A 21,555-nucleotide genomic window follows, 5' to 3' on the forward strand; every position below is an offset into this window, starting at 1 on the left:
AAAACTTGGGTAAATAATTGTTTTTTCAATGAGAGTATAGTTGTCTGATTAAAATTATCTTTTACTACTAATGTTAAAGTTACTTGAATTTAAAATCTGTTGTCCGACTGAAACATTCATCGACTACTGATATAAAAATTACAATAATTTTTAATAACAACAATAATTTAAGTCACATTGTCTGATTAAAATTGTCTTTTACTACTGACGGACAAAAAGTACAAAAATCTAGTAAATTTTTGTCTAAGAAGAAAATTTTTATTAATTTAACAACTACTATATTTTTTATTTCCCTCAAATTGCGCAAGAATAATTATTTTAGATTTATAAAGTTTGTTTCCTGTTTTTCGGAGTTTTTATAATTAGGAATTCTGTTTTTTTTTCATTTCCTTTGTCCTTGTGTTAAGGAAAAAAGAGATTAAAGGAAGAAGTATGAGGTTTGTGAGTGGGAGGTCTACTTTCATCTCTTCACTGATCTTTTGTTGTTTTTCTTTTCTTATAGCTTTTTTGTCGCAATTTCTTCATTTTAGAACGAATTGGGTGGTTGCTCGAAATAGTTTTTCAAAATAACAAAATTTTTTTAATTATTAAATTTATTACCCACATTTTATGGATTTTTATGACTTTTTCAAACTATATTTCTAATTAATTTTTTTATGTTTATGGAGAATATTTTATTTTTAATTGAAAAAGTTTTAGTATAATTTCCCAATAAAATAAATGATAAAATTTTAATTAATGTATTTTAATATGGAAGATTTTTATTTGTCTTATATATAATAAGCATATTAAAGCATTTTTTGTAAAATTAAATATTCTGGTTAGTAAATGGCAAAGTAGGGTTGAGTTTTCATCATCAAATATTTTACGTGCGAATAATTCTGTCCTGTGAACAAAATCGCTTGACTAAATTATTATAATTAACATTGAGAAGGAAATGTGGCGTACATTGGATCGATGAATGTTTTTGCACATCAAGTTTTATACAAACGAGGGCGCTCTGTGAAATTCGTGTTCATGACTCTTGGGCACCTTTTTGTCTAACCGTTTCGAACTTCTTTATTTATAAACTTTAGAGTTCGGAGCGGCCGTCATGGTGCTTAAGTAGAAAAAGAGCTTTAGAGAATTTCAACCCCCCCTAGAAAGTTTTGAGCGTTTCTCCAACTCAGTATTATGAACTTTTTGAAGGGGAAGCTTCTCGTTTTAGAAAATGTTCCACTTTCTCGATTCTTCGTCGTCATATTGTCCGAGTATTAACAATATTTCTCCTTTTCAACGATTACAAACTTTTACACTTTCAATTAAGGAAAATTATGTAAAATACTAAAGAAAATGACAACTGAATATTTATGACAATAGTTTATTGTAAATTTTATTTTTATGAAATTTATGATTCAATGTATAGGATTAATTTTTTTGAGAACGAATAATACAACACCGACCGCGACAAGTATATGAATGTCAAGAACAATAAAAATATTGCGACGCCATATTGCGTTGCGACTACTATAGCAAAATGTTAAAGTAGAACTGCTACAATTATGTCAATTAAATGCAAGGTTGTAGTAAATAACATACGAAATTTTTTAAAAACATTTAAATTAATCATTAATTTAATTAGCTCTATTAGTCCTTAAACTTCCCGAAAATCTGTAACTCAAAAAAAGGTTGTGCAATCTCTTATAAATTTTCATTTTAAAGCATTTCTGTAGAAAAAGTAAAAATGCTTCTGTTTCAAAATACACTGAAAAAAAATTAATTTGATTCAAATATTTACATGAATATATCAAATTAATATTTAATCGAACCAAATAATTTTTCAGTGCCGAAATAGTAGTTAAGTATCAAATAGGTAACAAAAATTAAACACACTTTCGCTAAATAACAAAAAAACAGATTTAACTAGATTTTTAATTTGAAATAGAAATTTCATCACATATTAAATAAAATCACATCAACTTTTTATTATCGTTGTTCCTCTTCTTCATTTTAATCCATAATTCACCATCGGCACCAACAACAAAACCTTTCTCAAATTCTAAGGGATGTTTTGTTCTTTCATCGCGTATTAAAATAAAATTCTGCAACAAATGAACAAACAGTACTTTTATCTCCATTAAAGCAAATCTGTTGCCTATACATTTTCTTGGTCCCAATCCAAACGGAATATAGGCATAAGGATTAATTTTATCCTTATTCTCATCACTAAATCTCTCAGGATCAAATTTTTCCGGATCTGGGAAATATTTTTCATCATGATGTAAACCATATATAGGTAACCATATCATAGAACCTGGTTCAATCACATATTCTTTACTATCTGGCGTAGCTTTTGGTAAAGTATATTTCTTCACGCATAACCTATCCATCATTGCATTTGGAGGATATTTTCGAAGTGTTTCAGAAATTACCATATCCAAGTATTTCATCTTGGAAATCGTGTCGTATGAAATTTCTCCACCTTCTTCTTTTGTAAAATGGTCCACTTCCTTGCGCAGCTTTTCCTGTATCTCAGGATTTACGACAAGTTCATGTGCCGCAAATCCCATTACTAATGCAGATGTAGCGAAACCAGCAAGGAAAAATATAATTGAATGCCCAATAATATCATCAATTGTCACTTCAACACCTTTTTCATTTCGGCTAGCTTCCAATAATAAATGTATCATATCTGGTCGGATAATATTTTTCTCATTTCTTATTTTCACAGTTTCTTGAATAAGATTCTGAAAAAAATGAGTAGCCGAACGTGACATTACTGTGGCTCCAAATAATTTCGTAATTGGTGCACAGTAACGTAAGGCGATAAATTTTAATCCACGAGAAAAACTATTAAAATTTGTTGCATCCTTTCCATGCAGATAAAATTCATTATCTCGATCCTTTAATGAGTTAACAGTGATTCCAAAAGCAGCTGTTGCTATTACATCATTCGTGTAGCGTGTAAAAATATCTTTCATCTCGATACAAAATGTTTCGTCTTCCTTATTCAAAAAATAATCAACAAAATTTTGACTTGATTTTGAGATTAATGTAAACATAAATTTCATTTTACTTGCAGTAAACGTTGGCGATAATGTATTTCGCATTCCTTTCCATCTGTTTCCTCGTAAAACAAATAAATTCTTTCCAAACAAAGGATCTGCATCTTCTGTAAAAAAACTATTATGATCAGGAAAATAGTCAAAGTCTTTAATGCAAATTTCTTTTATTAATTCTGGATCTTGTAGGACAATTAATGGCGTGTGAAACATCATTATACCGGTGTATTTAGCTTTTTGAAATAGTTGGTATATTTTATTGATAAACTCAGGTCCTGATAGAGATCGCTTAAACATCACATCTAATGTATTTCCGAATAAGGGTACAGGTTTGATATGAGGAATTACTCCTTGTCTTTTCCAATAATTTCTATAACGATAGGTAAATAATAGAAGACCTATCGCTCCAACAATGAAGGTCAATAGCAATAAGTACATCGTAATCATGATTCACTTTTTTTAAACCGTTTTTTATGATGTTCCTTTTTTTATAGAATTATTAATATTTTTGTTACTCGTTACTATTTTAAATGTGTGAAAAAATATTTAATGTCGTTTATTTAAAAAGTTAAACGCGTTAATCTTTGCATTTGCAGCGTTTCTTTACTACTGAAACACGTTTAGAGATTGCGAATGTTAAAATAGTCTAGTAAAGTCTTACGTCACACCAACGATAAAATGAAGTCATCTTTTAAAGTATAATCAACCGATCAATATTTTTACTTTTAATCATATATGATAGAATGTTCCTTGAAATATATTTTTTTATTATAATTATCCGTCAAGTATCACATATTATTTTTATATGTATAGGTATTTTTATTAAAAAAAGCTTAAACATTTATATTAATTTGTTCTATTTTACCTTTGGTAATACCAAGTGTTATTTTATTGTTCAAAATTTATTCTAAAAATCAAGCTGAAATTCATTTATCTTTAAGGGATTCTTATCATTTAATAAATTTAGGTATTTCATATTTAATCAGAAGCAGATTACTTCAAGTAATTGCTACGGCCCTGTATGTTGACAAACTGTTTAGCTTACTGCTGATTTTAACCCATACATACTTATTATCGTTGCTATCTTTATATATATATATATATATATATATATATATATATATATATATATATATATATATATATATTCATTATAATTATTGCATCGTAATGATTTGTAAATTTGTTCACTTCTTTGCGTATGAATTTTCATTTTTTTCCATCTATTACCAAATAGGACAAATTATTTTTTTTACAACATTTTTGATGAAATTTGAATTTTTCGCAAATTTGCAAACTGAAAAAACAAAATTCAAAAGACATATCTCTTATTAAATCCGTGTGAAAGATTCGAAATCGATTGCTTAACAATAAAACTGATTTTAATGACTTACAATGTCAAGAGCAATAATACTATCAATATGTAAATTACATTGGAACTATTGACCCCTGAATTTCTCTTCATTGTTGTAGTTTGACGAGAGAACGAAAAATCATATTCCTTGATATAGTGAATCAAATAAAATTAATGAGAATATTATTTTTATTTGATAACGTTGTACATTTATTGATAATAAATTTTTTCTCGCAAAATCAATAATAAAGGAAATGAAATTAAATAATCAAGTTTTATTTGTCGTACACTGTAAAAAAATTATTTGATTCAAAAATACTCGATTACTTTACTATTAACAAATAAATATTTATTGTAGAAAAATAAAAAAAGTATATATTTTGAAATAGATTCACGTGTATTGAAAACATATTTAATTTAAAAATCAAATTTCAAATTAATCTAAATCATATCACATTTTTATTATCAGGATTCCTCTTCTTTAATTTAATCCAAAATTGACCTTCGGCAGCAACAACAAAACCTTTCTCGAATTCTATAGGATGTTTTGTTCTTTCATCGCGTACTAAAATAAAATTTTGCAACAAATGAACAAACAGTACTTTTATCTCCATTAAAGCAAATCTGTTGCCAATACATTTTCTTGGTCCCAATCCAAACGGAATATAGGCATACGGATTAATTTTATCCTTATTCTCTTCACTAAATCTCTCAGGATCAAATTTTTCCGGATCTGGGAAATATTTTTCATCATGATGTAGAGCATATATGGGTAACCATATCAAACAATTTGGTTCTATGGTATATTCTTTACTGTTTGGTGTAGCTTTTGGTAAAGTATATTTTTTCACGCACAACCTATCCATTATTGAATTTGGAGGATATTTTCGAAGTGTTTCAGAAATTACCATATCCAAATATTTCATTTTGGAAATCGTGTCGTACGAAATTTCTCCACCTTCTTCTTTCATAAAATGGTCCACTTCCTTTCGCAGCTTCTCCTGTATGTCAGGATTTACAGCTAGTTCATGTGCAGCAAATTCCATTACTATCGCTGAAGTAGTAAAACCTGCCAGGAAAAATACAATTGAATGCGCAATAATGTCATCAATTGTCACTTCAACACCATTTTCATTTCGGCTAGCATCCATTAATAAATGTATCATATCTGGTCGAATGATATTTTTTTCATTTCTTACTTTCACTGTTTCTTGAATAATTGTCTGAAAAAATTTAGTTGCTGAACGTGACATTACTTTTGCACCTAGTAATTTCATAATTGATGTACAATAACGTAAAGCGACAAATTTTATTCCACGAAAAAAACTATTGAAATTCGTAGCATCCTTGCCTTTCAAATAGAATTCATTGTCTCTATCTTTCAATGAATTGACCGTGATACCGAAAGCAGCTGTTGCGATTACATCATTGGTATAGCGAGTGAAAATATCTTTCATTTCGATGCAAAATGTTTCTTCTTCCTTTTCCAAAAAATAATCAACAAAATTTTGACTCGATTTTGAGATCAATGTAAACATGAATTTCATTTTACTTGCTGTAAATGTTGGCGATAATGTATTTCGCATTCCTTTCCATCTGTTTCCTCGTAGGATAAATAAATTCTTTTCAAACAGAGGATCTGCATCTTCGGGGAAAAAATTGCCATGATCTGGAAAGTTATCAAAATCTTTGATGCAAATTTCTTTTAGTAGTTCAGGATCGCGTAAAACTATTACTGGCGTTTGAAATTGCATAAGACCGGTATATCTTGCTGTTGGAAACAGGTTGTAAATTTGATTGATGAATTCAGGTGCTGATAATGTTTGTTTAAACATCATTGGTAATGTATTTCCGAATAACGGAACAGGTTCGACATGTGGAATTACTCCTTTTTTCGTCCAATAATTCCGACATCGTTTGATAAATATTAGAAGGCCTATCGTTGCAACGATGAAGGTCAATAGTAATAAGTACACTGTAACCATATTGTACACTTTTTTAAAACACTATGTAGAACAACTTTTCATATTAAATGTTTAAGCTACAATTTCGTACATTTAGAAACGTAAATACTTAAACTCGTGATGTTTGCATGTGTAACGTTTCTTTTATACTGAAGCACGTTTACAATTTGCGAAAGTTAAAACAGTCTCGTAAAGTCTTACGTCACCAACGATAAAAATGAACCCATCTTCCAAAGTACACATATATGAGAAAATTATTTTGATTGATTGATTTTCAATTTTCCTTTAGGAACATAGTATATAATTATCTTAATTTAATTAAACAATTAATAATAAGAATTTACTAATTATTAACAATTATCTAAATCATTATATACAAATATTTATATTTATCATATTATTTCTATAAATACTGTTTCCTATAAGAATCTGATTAACAGTATTAAAAATGTGAAATTATCTTCTGTCGTTTAATCGAATACAGAAAAGTGAACGTTGTGATCTTTACAGTCACCGCGTTGCCGTTCTACTGACACAGTGAGTGGAGTACATTGATCTTGAAATAGACCTTGCTTACGTCATTGCCATAAAATGATGTCATTTGTCAAAGTTGAATTATTTCAAATGATATTTATTTAAAAATAATTAATTAAAACTTTTGTTTGAAAAAATTTTTATCGTGATTAATAATATTGAAGAAAAAAATTAACATAACCTGTTTATTTGAGTGCTGCATTTTTTAGAATTTCATCAGCTTTCAGGAAATGAAAAAAATGTTTCATGTTAAAATTTAAGATGAGATTTGATAATTCCCGATAATAGTGTCATTAAAGTTCGTTATAGTATGATTAAAATAACGAAAAAATGTTGTATTTATGTACTTAACTTATTAATTATCTATAATTAAAATGTCCAAGAATTTCACAAATGATGTAAAAATATTAATTTTCTTGATAACATTTATTGATACAATGATAACGTATTTCTGCGTATAAAGTTTGTAACTTTAAAAAACACAACCATAAAATAACAAAATAGTTTCAATTATTTTGAATAAATTCAACATTTTTTACAATCAATTCCCTCTCTTCTTAAATTTCACCCACATTTCACCATCAGGAATAATAAGAAAGCTTCTTTCAAATTCGATAGGATGTTTCGTTCGTTCTTCTCTTTCTAAGACAAAATTTTGCAACAAATGTACAATCAAAATTTTAATCTCCATTAATGCAAATCGATCTCCAATACATTTTCTTGGACCAAGTCCAAATGGAATATAAGCATAAGGATTTATTTTATCTTTATTCTCATCGCTGAATCTTTCAGGATCAAATTTTTCTGGATCGGGAAAATATTTTGGATCGTGATGAAGTGCATATATGGGTAACCATATTACAGTTTCTAAATCAGTTTCAAATTCTTTACTATCGGGTGTAGATTTTGGTAAAGTAAATGATTTTACACATACTCGATCCATTATACCGTTAGGCGGATATTTTCTAAGAGTTTCTGACATGATCATATCTAAATATTTCATTTTGAATAGAGTGTCATAGGAAATTTCTCCTTCTTGTTTCGTAAAATTATCTACTTCTGTGCGTAACTTTTCCTGTATTTCTGAATTTACCGCAAGTTCGTGAATCACAGAAGCCAAGACAGTCGATGATGATGAGAAACCACCTAGAAAGAAAATAAATCCTTGTGCAGCAATATCGTCTATTGACATTTTGGCACCATTCTCATTATTGCTAGCTTTCATTAAAAGATGAATCATGTCTGGACGAACAATATTTTTTTCGTTTCTTATTTTTATTGTTTCTTGAATAATTCTTTTAAAAAATCGAGTAGTTGAACGTGACATAATTGGTTCACCTATTAATTTCATAAAAGTTGTAAATGTTGCTAGTGCCATTATTTTAATATTGCGTATAACACCATTTATATCTACAGCCTCTGTTCCTCTTAAATAAAATTCATTATTTCGATCCTTTAATGAATTAACCGTTATTCCAAAAGCTGTTGTCGCTATTACATCAGTGGCATAACGTGTTGAAGTTTCTTTCATGTCAACAGAATTTGCCTCGTTTGGATGATCCAGATAATATTCAACAAAATCTCTTGAGCATTTTGATATTAATTCAAACAAAAATTTCATTTTGCTTCCTGTGAACGATGGTGTTAGTGTTTGACGCATTTCCCTCCATTTACTACCTGTTAGAAAAAATACCATTCTTCCAAATAGAGGATCTGCATCTTCGGGAATAAAATTTTTGTGATCTGGAAAGTTATCGAAATTTTTAACACAAATATCTTTTATTAATTCGGGATCCCTTATAACTAATGTTGGTATGTTAAATTGAAGAATTCCAGTATATTTTGCAGATGGAAAAAGATTGTAGACTTGTGTAATATAATCGGCCATTGATTCTTTTCTAAACATAATAGAATAAAAATTTCCAAATACTGGTATTGGTTTGACATATGAAATTAATCCTTTTTTTCTCCAATAATTTTGGTTATTGCGATGTGAGCGTAAAATTATACTTCCAAGTACACCGACTACGAAAGTCAATAATAATAAACACACTGTTAACATTGTTTATAAGTGAAATTCTTTTAAGTTCTTAAATAATTCAATAATTCACAATTAAAATTTGTAATTTAATTAACGAAATTAATATTTTTTCTACATATTTTATAATGGTGGACTTTCGCGCGTTATGGGAAACCCGCTTGCACCGTCCACATTAATCGAACGCTAAATACTTATCTTAAATTCCTCTGAAAAATACCAAAGGGAGATTCCAACCAAGTCGAACCATCGGTGCATTGATGATCCCAGAACAAGATGAACCATAAAAGAACTCAGCAATGTCGAAATGCCGACACTAAGACGACGTTGACTGACGCTGATAAATCGAAAATATTGTAACGACAAATAACACACATTTAGTTAACAACGAATAAAGATTTATTTCACACATACAACTATTTATTGAATAATTAAGCGTATAACGCGATTATAAATTATGAGTCCCGCGAAAGGGTCTTCCTTTCAATACGATCCAAAATCGACTGACTATTGACGCCAACTTCCCCTAGATCTCCTAATCTGTTAAGAGGGGCGCGCTATCCCTTTTCCTCGTCACCCCTATCGCTCCATCCTTCTCCCTGGACGATTTGGCGGCAGCTCCCCGGAAAACCTAGATAACGACGCTGACAATCGGGCCTTTAGGCGGCACAAACATGCGCAGATCCTCACGCAGAAAAACTGCCAGAACACATGTTCATGGCACGTTGACACGAAAAACTAAACAGCTGATAGATCAAGAGGGGCGAAAACGCTGACAGATACCAACCAATATAAGTAACGATTTACATCGTTACAAACCCCTTCCCTAGGCCGATAATAGCCTGCTATTATCGCCGATAAAACCCAAAACGAAACGAAACGCTGAATTCCGAAAATATTACTTTACAGAGAAATTCATCTTATATTGTAAAGAAAAATTCATTTGTCGCTCCTCCGAAAATTGGGCTCGCGGTACTTGGGCCACTTCCTCTGGCCAACTGGCCTATTGGTTCTCTAGGAACCGAAGGTCCTCCAGCAGAGACTCACTCTCTCTGGACGCTGACATTGATTATGACAACCCAAGACGAGGAGGAATGAAACGCTTTAAGTCGAATAAGAGCGCATTAACGGTGCGACGAATATTATTGGACTTTAAGTCGTAAACCGACAGTGATGAAGGTTCAATAAATTTTACTTCTAAAACGCGCAACGCATCCAAACGCTTTATATGATCTACCGTATTAGAACAATAAAGCGCGTTAATTTTTTTAATCAACTGATGTAACATCATCGCTGACATGCTCCGAGGCCAATGTTTCATCGGCGTCGAGTCCAAAACGCTGATATGATACTCAGTATGAGTTGTCATCCCGTGCTCAACCGTTTGGGATAAAACTAATTCGTCTACTAACCTCTGGACTTCTTGACGCTGATCAGACGTCGAATCACAAATACCCGCACACTCTGCGTTAATTGTGCCGTCCAGACGCTCATTTCTATTCTCCGCGAATTTATACCATTCGCGGCCACTGACTCTCCATAAGCCTTTACCTAATTGGACCTCAATGTCCATTTCTTTACAAAAATCATTACCAAGCAACAAATCATGGGACAAAGAGTCGATGGCTATCAACTCAAAAGAGTTGGTGCAACCATCAACAGTCAACCATAACTTCAACTTTCCAAGAGACTTGGTGGATCCGCCTATAGCACTATATATTGCTGACTTCATGCCTACTAAACGATCCTTGAATTTTTGCGCGAGTTTGGGACCTACAACTGACACTGTCGCTCCCGGATCAAACAACGCTAAATACGGTTGATCCGCTAAAAATACTTTAAAGAAACGTCTGTTGTCGCTGATACTCCCGAAATCCGTCTCGTCGATGATTGGGGATTCAACTGCACCATCTGCAGTTCCTACCCCCTCCTGGACTACACGTGCTGATTCTCGATCAACACTTGGAGCTCCACTAACACTTGGACTCTCTAATTCATCCGGAATCTTCAAGACGCTGATTAAATCACCCGCTAATTCGCCAACATCTCTAATACACTCTTTACACAAACTTTGCTCAGACCTCTGAGACTTGTTGGGACTAGTTTCTGGACGTTGTTCACAACACACGGCCTCCCTAGTCGGAATATTATTGCTGTTTAGAACAGTATGTTCAAACCTTTGAACATCATTCACTAGTGACTCTGGGCGTTGTCCACGATACACGTCCTCACTAGTCGCAATAATATTGCTGGGAATTCTCTGTTCACACCTGTGAACATGATTCACCAGCAGTTGAGGACTCTGTACCCTACAGATGTCCTCATTAGTCGCACTTTTGCTGTTTCGAACATTGTGTTCAGACCCCTGAACATCGTTCACTAGTAACTCTGGACGTTGTCCACGACACACGTCCTGACTAGTCGCAAAATCGGCGCTAATTACACACTGTTCAGACCCCTGAACATTACCTTGACTACCTCCCGAATCGTTACTTGGTTCTGAATACTCCATTAATTTCACCCGCAGAAAACAATCATTTTTAACGAATGGAGCGCTGACTAACGAGGCTGATTCGCTAACGGGGGGGGAAGGTCGTTGGGTCCCCCCCCTTGACAGTTTTCCACCCACTGTCTGAACGCGGCACAGTTCGGACATTGTGAAAACACTGTCCCACGGGTACCACATACTTGACAACTGTCAACACTTTGTTGGGGCTGTCCCTTATTTGAACATTGCGCTGCAAAATGACCTGCCTGATTGCACGCAAAACACACCCTCATCGGACACGCTGAAGCTCGGTGGCCGACCACCTGACACACACTACAGGGGGCAAAGTAAGGACGCTTACCTGACGCTGATTGACCAGTATCAGTTTTAGGTCCCCACTGAGGGCCACGCTTCTGCCCAAAATTATGGCCAACCTGGGGTCGAGGCGGTCCACTATTGGGAACACCTTGCGCTGATTGAACAGATTTAGGCTGTACCAACTTTGTTCCTCTAGATGGCGTCTCATCTGTCATAAACGCTTCAACCACAGGTTCGCTAACATTATCACTCGATCTCATTCTCTTTGGTGACTGCTTCTTACTCTTTTTCTTCTTGGGGGGTTTGGGAGTACTACTTTCCTCTTCGGACTCAGACGCTGACGTATCTAATAACGCGTCTATTTTATGCGCCTTATTTGCTCCAGAAGGAGCTGCTGAAGGTACTCTCATTTTATCTTTAGGTGGAGGTGGGGCATAATGCTTATCTATGTCACGAACACGTTCGTAGCGATGCAAAATTTTTTCCAATTCGCTAAGCGAAATGTTATCATAAGTTGCTACGAATCGGCGGTACTCCGGTGTCAACCCTCGAAACACGATCTTCAACATTTTAGACGCTGAAATCGGATGCTTAAATTGTTGCGAAATTAAACGAAGACTGGTTAAATAAGAAGAAATTCGCTCTCCTTTAGCCTGAGTGCGCGCTTTTAATTCTTCCCACAAATCCTCTTCGTCGATAGCACCGCTGAATTCTCTTAAGAATAACTTTTTGAAAACTCGCCACGATCTAATTTCTCTTCTGGTGACATGATACCAACGACTCGCTGAATTTAATAAAACGCTAGGGATTGCCGCTAATAACTCTTGGTCGCAAATTTGATAACATTCTCTACAGTCCTGCACGCGAATTAAAAATTCGCCCGGATCTTCTTTATCCGACGCTGAAAATTTCAAATTCCAGCTCTTTAAAAGCTTCGCTGCGCGCGCACCTGAGATTTCACGCGTACCCGGTCCTTGTCCATATTGGGCCTGGTCTGGGCCATATTCGTCTTCCGATCCTGACTCATCCGAAGACAAGTTCAAAAGTGAGTCATAATGGCCTCGCATTGAATTACCGCTATTTTCCCGAGAATTAAAATTTGCCTCTGTATTTCCGACATGGCCCCCACCATAAGACTTAGCTTCCTCCCTTCTACCCCTCTTTACCCACTCTTTTCTCTCAGGCGGGTCTAAAACCTTTTTAATATCGTTGACCAGACCGGACACGCGATCATGACACTGATCTGGGAAACTTAAGGGAGGTTCGCTGAATGAGTTTTGTGGTTGTGAAACTTTAGGTACCGTACCTGAACCTAGGTTACTATCGGTACCCTGCATAGGCGGAGCCGACGCTGAGTTCCGTAACGCTTGTCCCTGACGCTGACTATTTTGTTCGGGAGGCCGCGGCGCCCAATTAACCTCGGTATTAGTATTATGGGTAAACACCGTACCGTTATGGGGGAGATAGCACATTCGAGTGTCGAATTGACTAAACCTCCCTATAGGTGGTACAAAACTAGGCGTAGCCACACCAGAGCTCGGTAATGCCCAAGTTACTGTTGGAGACGTCCCGGACGTTCCACTTGTCACCGTCGGCGCTACTGTCGTTACATTAGACACCGCACTGCTAACAGCCGTATTAGCCGCTGATATTATGGCTGGAGTCATACCCGCTGACTCACTAGTCGTTAGTCTCTGCTGATCTAACCCGGTGTTATAATCCACGCAGCTCGCCACGTCATCGCCTTGATTCACCTCCACTTCGTCATTCGCGTCAATCTGATCGGTTGTCAAATCCACTTCCGGTACCGGTAATCTATTTAGATCCGGCATAGCCTCCACCAGAAAAACTTCATCCGAATCGCTAGCATCAAATTTTTTAATCCACGGAACAAAAACTATTTCGCCATAAACTAGTCTTGCCCGGACACGCAATAAACGCTCGCGCAATACCTGCACCGTACCTAATGTGCTCACATTATGACTCATCAGTTCTCTCACGACGTCACTGATAGGCATACGCGTTATCGATTGCCAATTTGTGCTGATATTCGGATTTTCCAAAAGTTTCGCGAAGTGACGCTGATATACCTCCATTGTCGATGAAAGCAAATTTTTCACTCTTCGCGATAACGAAACTAATTCCGGAAAATTATCCACTTTTCCCGATCAAATACTAACGCTGACAAAAACAGAAAACACTCTTAATAAAAAAAATTCCCTGATACTAAATCGCGGCACTCATACAACTCTTTCCGTTTTATAAAAACAATTGAGTTGTCACTGAATTACGCTGATTTCCTCGTACCGATTTACCGAATACACAAAATATAATAAGAGTAAGAGAGAAAAGATTTTTCATTGATAAAAAAGAATTCTCTAATCAGTCCCCAAAATAAAATTCCAAAACAAAATGAATGAATAATTAATTCATTAATTTATTCCAAATGAAATTGGACGCTAACAAGAAACACGCTTTTTTCGTATATAAAAAAAAAAAGAATAGTCTCTGATAAATGTTGCACCCGCAACACTAAATCACGTCCAATAAAACATTTTCCAAACGTTCACGACACAAAAAAAAGTTTTGTCCGTCGCGAACAAGTGTCAAACTAATAAAAAAATTAAATAAATAATTTTCTTTTTTCTTTCTTTATTATTATTAGAGAAAGAAAGAAAAATTAACACCTTAAAACGAATTAATTCACCGAACGCTGACTCACACTAAATCACGCGGCAATTATAATCGCTTAATTTCACTTTTCTCAAAAATGAAACTCTCTCAATAAATAATCTCTTCGAGAATTGAGAATAATCTCACTTGTCACCTGACAAGGTTTGTAAATTCGCGAACGAGAAAAAAAAAAAATTAATTTGACGCTGACAAATTCTTTCTTAAAATCCAGATCCACACTCACTGAAATAATAGAAAAAATTTAAACACACTGGTCGATTAACTCTGAAAAGGATCTTCACGTAGTTCAAAAGGAAAACGCTGAGAATTCTAAGAACTCATATATGGCGCTACACTACTCAATTCATTTCACTGACAGAGTGTGTTATAAGTCGAGGATATAAATTCTAATACTCGCTCTAATCACACTCGGTAAAATAATAAATAATAAAATAAATCCAAATTCAATTCAACGATAGAAAACTCATAAAAAATACTCGCAACTTGACATTTATTTCAAATTATATTCTCGAACACTTTCACTTCTCAATAAATTTACCCTCGAAAATAGAAAATTATCTGACAGACAATATTTAAAAATCTTTTTCTTTCACGCTGACTTTAAACTCCCAGCTGACTACTGTTCGCGCAACGTCATACGCATGACGTCATATCCGAGCACATGTTGAGAATTAACTTTTAAAAGGACGCCGAAATTCACCGGCACACATAAAAAAAATTCACTGATGCTCCACGAACAATATGAAAATTATATTAAATATTACAGTTAATTTTTACTTCCTTTTTTTTTAGTTCGAGAAATTGATTGATTATTTCCAATAATCAATGTACACTGAAATTATGCCTCGCGACACCATTACCGGCACACGACCGCGCGAAATTTTTAACCGTCACACACGCTGACAAAACAGGAATTTTCTCCTCGATGACAAAACACAACACAAAAATGATCTTGTTTTTTATGCTTGGTCAAAAGCCTCCCCACAAGGGATGCCAATTATAATGGTGGACTTTCGCGCGTTATGGGAAACCCGCTTGCACCGTCCACATTAATCGAACGCTAAATACTTATCTTAAATTCCTCTGAAAAATACCAAAGGGAGATTCCAACCAAGTCGAACCATCGGTGCATTGATGATCCCAGAACAAGATGAACCATAAAAGAACTCAGCAATGTCGAAATGCCGACACTAAGACGACGTTGACTGACGCTGATAAATCGAAAATATTGTAACGACAAATAACACACATTTAGTTAACAACGAATAAAGATTTATTTCACACATACAACTATTTATTGAATAATTAAGCGTATAACGCGATTATAAATTATGAGTCCCGCGAAAGGGTCTTCCTTTCAATACGATCCAAAATCGACTGACTATTGACGCCAACTTCCCCTAGATCTCCTAATCTGTTAAGAGGGGCGCGCTATCCCTTTTCCTCGTCACCCCTATCGCTCCATCCTTCTCCCTGGACGATTTGGCGGCAGCTCCCCGGAAAACCTAGATAACGACGCTGACAATCGGGCCTTTAGGCGGCACAAACATGCGCAGATCCTCACGCAGAAAAACTGCCAGAACACATGTTCATGGCACGTTGACACGAAAAACTAAACAGCTGATAGATCAAGAGGGGCGAAAACGCTGACAGATACCAACCAATATAAGTAACGATTTACATCGTTACAATTTTTAAAAATTGTATGTGCTAAATTTGTTGATCTTCATTTATACAATGTTGCTTTACTACTGACAGTGTGCAGCGCACGAGGAAGTTAAAATGGTATAGTGTCTGCTTATTACGTCTTACGTCATCCACAAACATACTCACATACACAAAGATAAAATTCTCAAAGACAAATCGATTTTAGAAGTGTTATTAATGTCAATCATGTATAATATATTTTTATCACTTACCGTACTTTTTTTTATCTGTTTCCGATTAAAGTTCAAAATAATTAAATAAATGGAACTAAGGTTAAAAATAAGTTTTTTCATAACATTTTATTTTTTTTATTTAAAAGATAAAATAAAGGCGTTTGATTTTATTTTTAACTCGCAATAAATAAAGGACATTGCAAATATATGCTACTTTAGAAAATAATTAATTTTATAGTTTAAATTTTTATTTATTTTTTTTCAGTTCATTTCCTGATAACAATCTGAAGAATAGAAGTTAAGAACGAAGAAAGTGGTTTCAGCATTACTGCCCGAAGTGTCGATTGCAACTATTGCTTCTACGTGAGATTCATCGATCGGTGAGTCTTTTTTTATTTAACTCCTTATCTGGTTTAGACAATTCATGAGTCGATTTCCTTAATTTAAAATACTAAAAGAATCTAATTTAATTAGATAAAATTAATTTTAAATTAATTATTAATTAATAATGAAAAGCCAAGTAAAAGACAGGAAATGTTAGGTACTAAGGAAAAAGTAAGGAAAATTTTAAGATCGTTTTCACCAGTCATTTTGAATAATAAAAAATAGACACTTCATTAACATTTTTTTTTTTAATAAATTATAAACATTAATTCCTTATGCTAATTTTTTTTGTATATAAGGTATTATTTTGCATTATTGTTTCTCTTCTTAAATTTCACCCACATATCACCATTAGGAATAATAAGAAAACTTTTTTCAAATTCAATAGGATGTTTCGTTCGTTCTTCTCTTTCTAAAACAAAATTTTGCAATAAATGTACAATCAAAATTTTAATCTCCATTAATGCAAATCGATCTCCAATACATTTTCTCGGACCAATTCCAAATGGAATATAAGCATAAGGATTTATTTTATCCTTATTTTCATCATTAAATCTCTCAGGATCAAATTTTTCTGGATCGGGAAAATATTGTGGATCATGATGAAGTGCATATATTGGTAACCATATTACAGTTTCTAAATCAGTTTCAAATTCTTTACTATCGGGTGTAGATTTTGGTAATGTAAACGATTTTACACATACTCGATCCATCATTCCATTTGGTGGATATTTTCTGAGAGTCTCAGAAATAATCATATCTAAATATTTCATCTTGAATAGTGTGTCATAGGAAATTTCTCCTTCTTGTTCCGTTAAATGATCGATTTCCTCTCGTAATTTTTCCTGTATTTCTGGATTGACGGCAAGTTCGTGAATAACAAAACCCATGGCTGTTGCTGATGTGGAAAAACCAGCAAGAAAAAAGATAAGTCCTTGCGCTGCAATATCTTCAATTGATACCTTCACTCCTTTCTCATTATCGTTAGCTGTCATTAAAAGATGTATCATGTCGGGACGAACAATATTTTTCTCTTTTCTTATTTTTATTGTTTCTTCGATAATTGTTCTGAAAAATCGAGTTGTTGAACGTGACATAATTGGTTCACCTATGAATTTCATGAATTTTGTGAATGTTCCTAGGGCAATTATCTTAAGAAGACGTTTAATACTATTAAAATCAACAGCCTCTTTTCCTCTTAAATAAAATTCATTATTACGATCTTTTAATGAATTGACTGTGATTCCGAAAGCTGTTGTCGCGATTACATCAGTAGCATAACGGGTGAATGTGTCCTTCATTTCAACTGAATTTGCCTCTTCTGGATGATCAAGAAAGTATTGAACAAAATCTCGCGAACATTTTGATATTAATTCAAACATTAATTTCATTTTACTTCCTGTGAATGATGGTGTTAAAGTTTGACGCATTTCCCTCCATTTTGTACCCTTTAAAAAGAATACCATTCTTCCAAACAAAGGATCCGCATCTTCCGGAACAAAACTTCGATGATCGGTAAAATTATCGAAATTTTTTATACAAACATCTTTTATTAATTCGGGATCTCTTAAAACTAATGTTGGTATGTTAAATTGTAGTATACCGGTATATTTTGCTTCTGGAAAATGGTTATACACTTTTGTGATATATTCAGATATTGATAATTTTTTAAACGTCATAGAATAAAAATTTCCGAAAAATGGTACAGATTTGATGTAAGGAGTAAATCCTTTTTTCCTCCAATAATTTTGATAACGTCGATGTGAGCGTAAAATTAAAATTCCAACTACACTGACTATAATACACAAGAGCGATAAACACACTGTTAGCATTATAAATAAGTAAACTTTTTTTTCAAGTCAGAGTTTTTATGTAATATTATATTACACTTAGTCACGATTAGTTTAAATTGTGACTAAATTAAAGAAATTTATAGTTCAATCACGTATTTTAAAAAGTTTTACGTATTAAATTTGTTGATCTTTCTTTCTACGAAGTTGTTTTACTACTGACAATGTGCAGCATTCGCGGAGGTTAAATTGCTATAGTGTCTGCGCTTATTGCATCATAAACCCACATAATAAAATATCAAGTTTGAAAAAGAAATGATTTTTAAAAATGTCTTTAACGCTATATTTAAAATCATATAATATGTTTTTATTAATTGTATTTTTTTTTATTTAGTACTGATTAAAGTTCAAATTTTGATAAACTGAATATACGTTTTTCTTTGAAAGATAAAAGTTTGATGTTGGATTTTTAAAATTTCTTTTTACTGGTGAAGTTTGAGAATTATTTTATTAAGTTAACCTTTAGCCTTTAGTAATTGTTTATTTACGAAAATATTTTAAAAAAAGCAAATTTTATACATTTAATTTCACACTTGTTATGTATTGGTAAATAAAATCCGATTTAATTAAAATAAATAATCAATTTTAATAGCAAAAAGTCAGTCACTTTTTAGATAAATTATTAGTATTAGATTAAATAGATAATATATTTATTTCTCCATTAGGTATACATAATTATTACAAAAAAGTTTACAATTTTTCGTCCAACCATAATTTAAAAATTATGAATACTATTAAAAAAAGTAGAAAATACAAAATTGTAGAAAGTTTAAAAGTATTATGAGCCAAAAGTTTTGAACGTTCAAATAAACAAAATTTTTTTTGAAACTTCTTGAAGTACGAATTTTATTACAAAATATTGTTTTAAATATCTAAAAATAAGTTATTAATTTAATATTTGTTTAATTTACTGTTTTATTTTACATTGACATTATAATTTTTAATAATTTATAGAATGAAAAAAATATTTTGTTCATTTGAACGTTCAGAACTTTTGGCTCATAAAATATTATAAGAATTTAAGTTATAAATTCATGTCAAATACGCAAAAGTAATCAAAGAATTACTTGATTGCTTTAAGTATTAAGAAGTTTAAACATTCCCTGATATATTTATAATCCATTATATCTACTTTGTTATAGCTATTACCAGTGATTCTCTTCTGTGAAATTAAAAGATTTCTAAAACCTTCTATTTTTCTATACTTTAAATCTTATTAGATTTTTGACATTTATTTTGATTTAAGTTGTTCTTTTTCGTAGTTTCACAAAAAAATCTCCATCAGCAGCAACATTAAATCCTTTCTCAAACACTACTGGGTGTCTAGTTTTTTCAGTCGTTTCAAAAACAAAATGTTGCAACAAATGAACAAACAGAAGTTTTACCTCCATTAAAGCAAATCTGTTGCCGATACATTTTCTTGGTCCCAGTCCAAACGGAATATAAGCATAAGGATTAATTTTATCCTTATTCTCATCGCTGAATCTTTCAGGATCAAATTTTTCTGGATTAGGAAAATATCTTTCATCATTTTGTAGTGCAAATATTGGTAACCATACAAGAGAATTTGGTTGAATGGTATATTCATCGCTGTCTGGTGTTGGTTTAGGGAATGTATATTTCTCAACACACAATCGATCCACCACTCCAGCAGGAGGATACTTTCTCAATGCTTCAGATATTACCATATCTAAATACTTCATTTTCGATAAGGAATCATATGAAATACCTTCGTGATTCGTGAAACTATCAACCTCCTCACGTAACTTTTCCTGCACATCTTGATTTACAGACAGTTCATGTGCCACAAATGTCATTAAAGTAGCCGATGTCGAAAAACCAGCGAGGAAAAATATAAAACTTTGTGCTATTATATCGTCAATTGTAATTTCAACACCCTTATCATTTTTACTTGCCTCTATTAACAAATGGATCATATCCGGTCTAATAATATTTTTTGCCTTTCTTGTTTCCACTGTGTCATTAACAAGTGATTTAAAAAATCGATTTGTACCACGTGACAAAAATGGTTCACGAATAAAAAGCATAACACTTGGGCAAAATCGGAAGAAAAAGAATTTTATTAAACGAAAGAATCCCATGAAATTCATTGCATCTTTACCTCGTTGATAAAATTCGTTATCCTTATATTTCATTGAATCGACACTAATTCCAAAAGCACTTGTAGCAATTACATCATTGGTATATCTTGTGAATGCCTCTTTCATCTCGACCATTTTTCCATCTTCCGGATGATCTAAATAATAATTGACAAAATTTTCCGCGCACTTATCAACCAATTCAAACATAAATTTCATTTTACTCCCAGTGAATGAAGGACTTAATGTATTTCGTATTTCCCTCCATCTATCACCTCTCAAAGCAAATACATTTTTACCCCAAATAGGATCAACTTTCTCGTCAATTATATTATTATGATCGGGAAAATGATCGAATAATTTGACACACACATCCTTAATTAATTCGGTATCGCGAAGAAAAATCACTGGTAGGCCAAAATCAACCATTCCAAAGTATTTTGCATTTGGAAAACTATTGTACGCTTCTCTAAGCCAATCGGTTATGGATTTTTTCTTTAAGAAAAATGGAGCAAATGTATTTCCCAAAATTGGTATAGGTTTTAAATGGGGTATTTTTCCATTTACCCGCCAAATATTTAATTGACGATAAAAAGACAGTGTTAAAACACCAATAACACCGACTATGAAGGTAAATAGTAATAGTGACAGTGAAATCATGGTGAGATTATCTAAGAGATGTAATTCACCTCGACTCACTCCGTCAGAGCGTGTCGACTACTAGCGTATTCTCTACATTACAGGCAAATAAATACTTAATCACGTGGTCATTTACAACCTAATATATGTAATACGTCGTTCATGAATAAAATGACGCAATGACACTGTATCTTGAATTTTGCTCTTAAAATAATAAAATTGAAGCGTAATAAATGTGAATTTGTCCTCCAATAATAATGATAAGAGATTGA

At 32.9% G+C, this 21,555-nt stretch overlaps 6 protein-coding genes across 7 annotated transcripts in view; 1 reads left to right on the plus strand and 5 right to left on the minus strand.

The window, feature by feature from the left end:
- Positions 1–21,555, plus strand: part of LOC127279112 (uncharacterized) — a 53,591-nt gene that overhangs the window by 10,172 nt on the left and 21,864 nt on the right. The window contains exons 1-2 of one of the 2 annotated variants that reach the window (XM_051301256.1): positions 15,658–16,410; positions 16,577–16,691. The gene's annotated coding sequence lies outside the window, so the exon portion shown is untranslated. Of the gene's footprint in view, positions 1–15,657; positions 16,411–16,576; positions 16,692–21,555 lie in introns of those variants that run through there. The other variant, XM_051301255.1, reaches the window with a different exon arrangement.
- On the minus strand, positions 1,345–3,728 carry LOC127279099 (cytochrome P450 9e2-like). The gene has a single exon (XM_051301238.1). It carries the CDS (start codon positions 3,486–3,488, stop codon positions 1,950–1,952), a length of 1,539 nt encoding a protein of 512 aa, XP_051157195.1. The 5' UTR covers positions 3,489–3,728; the 3' UTR covers positions 1,345–1,949.
- LOC127279100 (cytochrome P450 9e2-like) lies at positions 4,651–7,103 on the minus strand. The gene has a single exon (XM_051301239.1). The coding sequence runs from the start codon at positions 6,378–6,380 to the stop codon at positions 4,842–4,844; it is 1,539 nt and encodes a 512-aa protein (XP_051157196.1). The 5' UTR covers positions 6,381–7,103; the 3' UTR covers positions 4,651–4,841.
- LOC127279103 (cytochrome P450 9e2-like) lies at positions 7,293–9,050 on the minus strand. Its single transcript, XM_051301243.1, has one exon. It carries the CDS (start codon positions 8,953–8,955, stop codon positions 7,435–7,437), a length of 1,521 nt encoding a protein of 506 aa, XP_051157200.1. The 5' UTR covers positions 8,956–9,050; the 3' UTR covers positions 7,293–7,434.
- LOC127279101 (cytochrome P450 9e2-like) lies at positions 16,925–18,963 on the minus strand. The gene has a single exon (XM_051301241.1). The coding sequence runs from the start codon at positions 18,525–18,527 to the stop codon at positions 16,998–17,000; it is 1,530 nt and encodes a 509-aa protein (XP_051157198.1). The 5' UTR covers positions 18,528–18,963; the 3' UTR covers positions 16,925–16,997.
- On the minus strand, positions 19,739–21,394 carry LOC127279104 (cytochrome P450 9e2-like). Its single transcript, XM_051301244.1, has one exon. It carries the CDS (start codon positions 21,302–21,304, stop codon positions 19,787–19,789), a length of 1,518 nt encoding a protein of 505 aa, XP_051157201.1. The 5' UTR covers positions 21,305–21,394; the 3' UTR covers positions 19,739–19,786.

This window comes from Leptopilina boulardi, unplaced genomic scaffold (assembly GCF_019393585.1).
Source record: "Leptopilina boulardi isolate dan_hultmark-lab unplaced genomic scaffold, ZJU_Lbou_2.1 LbouV2_214, whole genome shotgun sequence".
Classification (NCBI taxonomy): domain Eukaryota; kingdom Metazoa; phylum Arthropoda; class Insecta; order Hymenoptera; family Figitidae; genus Leptopilina; species Leptopilina boulardi.

Excerpts from the sequence above, each read along its gene's own strand:
- LOC127279099 (XM_051301238.1), bottom strand. The coding sequence starts at position 3,488 with ATGATTACGATGTACTTATTGCTATTGACCTTCATTGTTGGAGCGATA.
- LOC127279100 (XM_051301239.1), bottom strand. The coding sequence starts at position 6,380 with ATGGTTACAGTGTACTTATTACTATTGACCTTCATCGTTGCAACGATA.
- LOC127279103 (XM_051301243.1), bottom strand. The coding sequence starts at position 8,955 with ATGTTAACAGTGTGTTTATTATTATTGACTTTCGTAGTCGGTGTACTT.
- LOC127279101 (XM_051301241.1), bottom strand. The coding sequence starts at position 18,527 with ATGCTAACAGTGTGTTTATCGCTCTTGTGTATTATAGTCAGTGTAGTT.
- LOC127279104 (XM_051301244.1), bottom strand. The coding sequence starts at position 21,304 with ATGATTTCACTGTCACTATTACTATTTACCTTCATAGTCGGTGTTATT.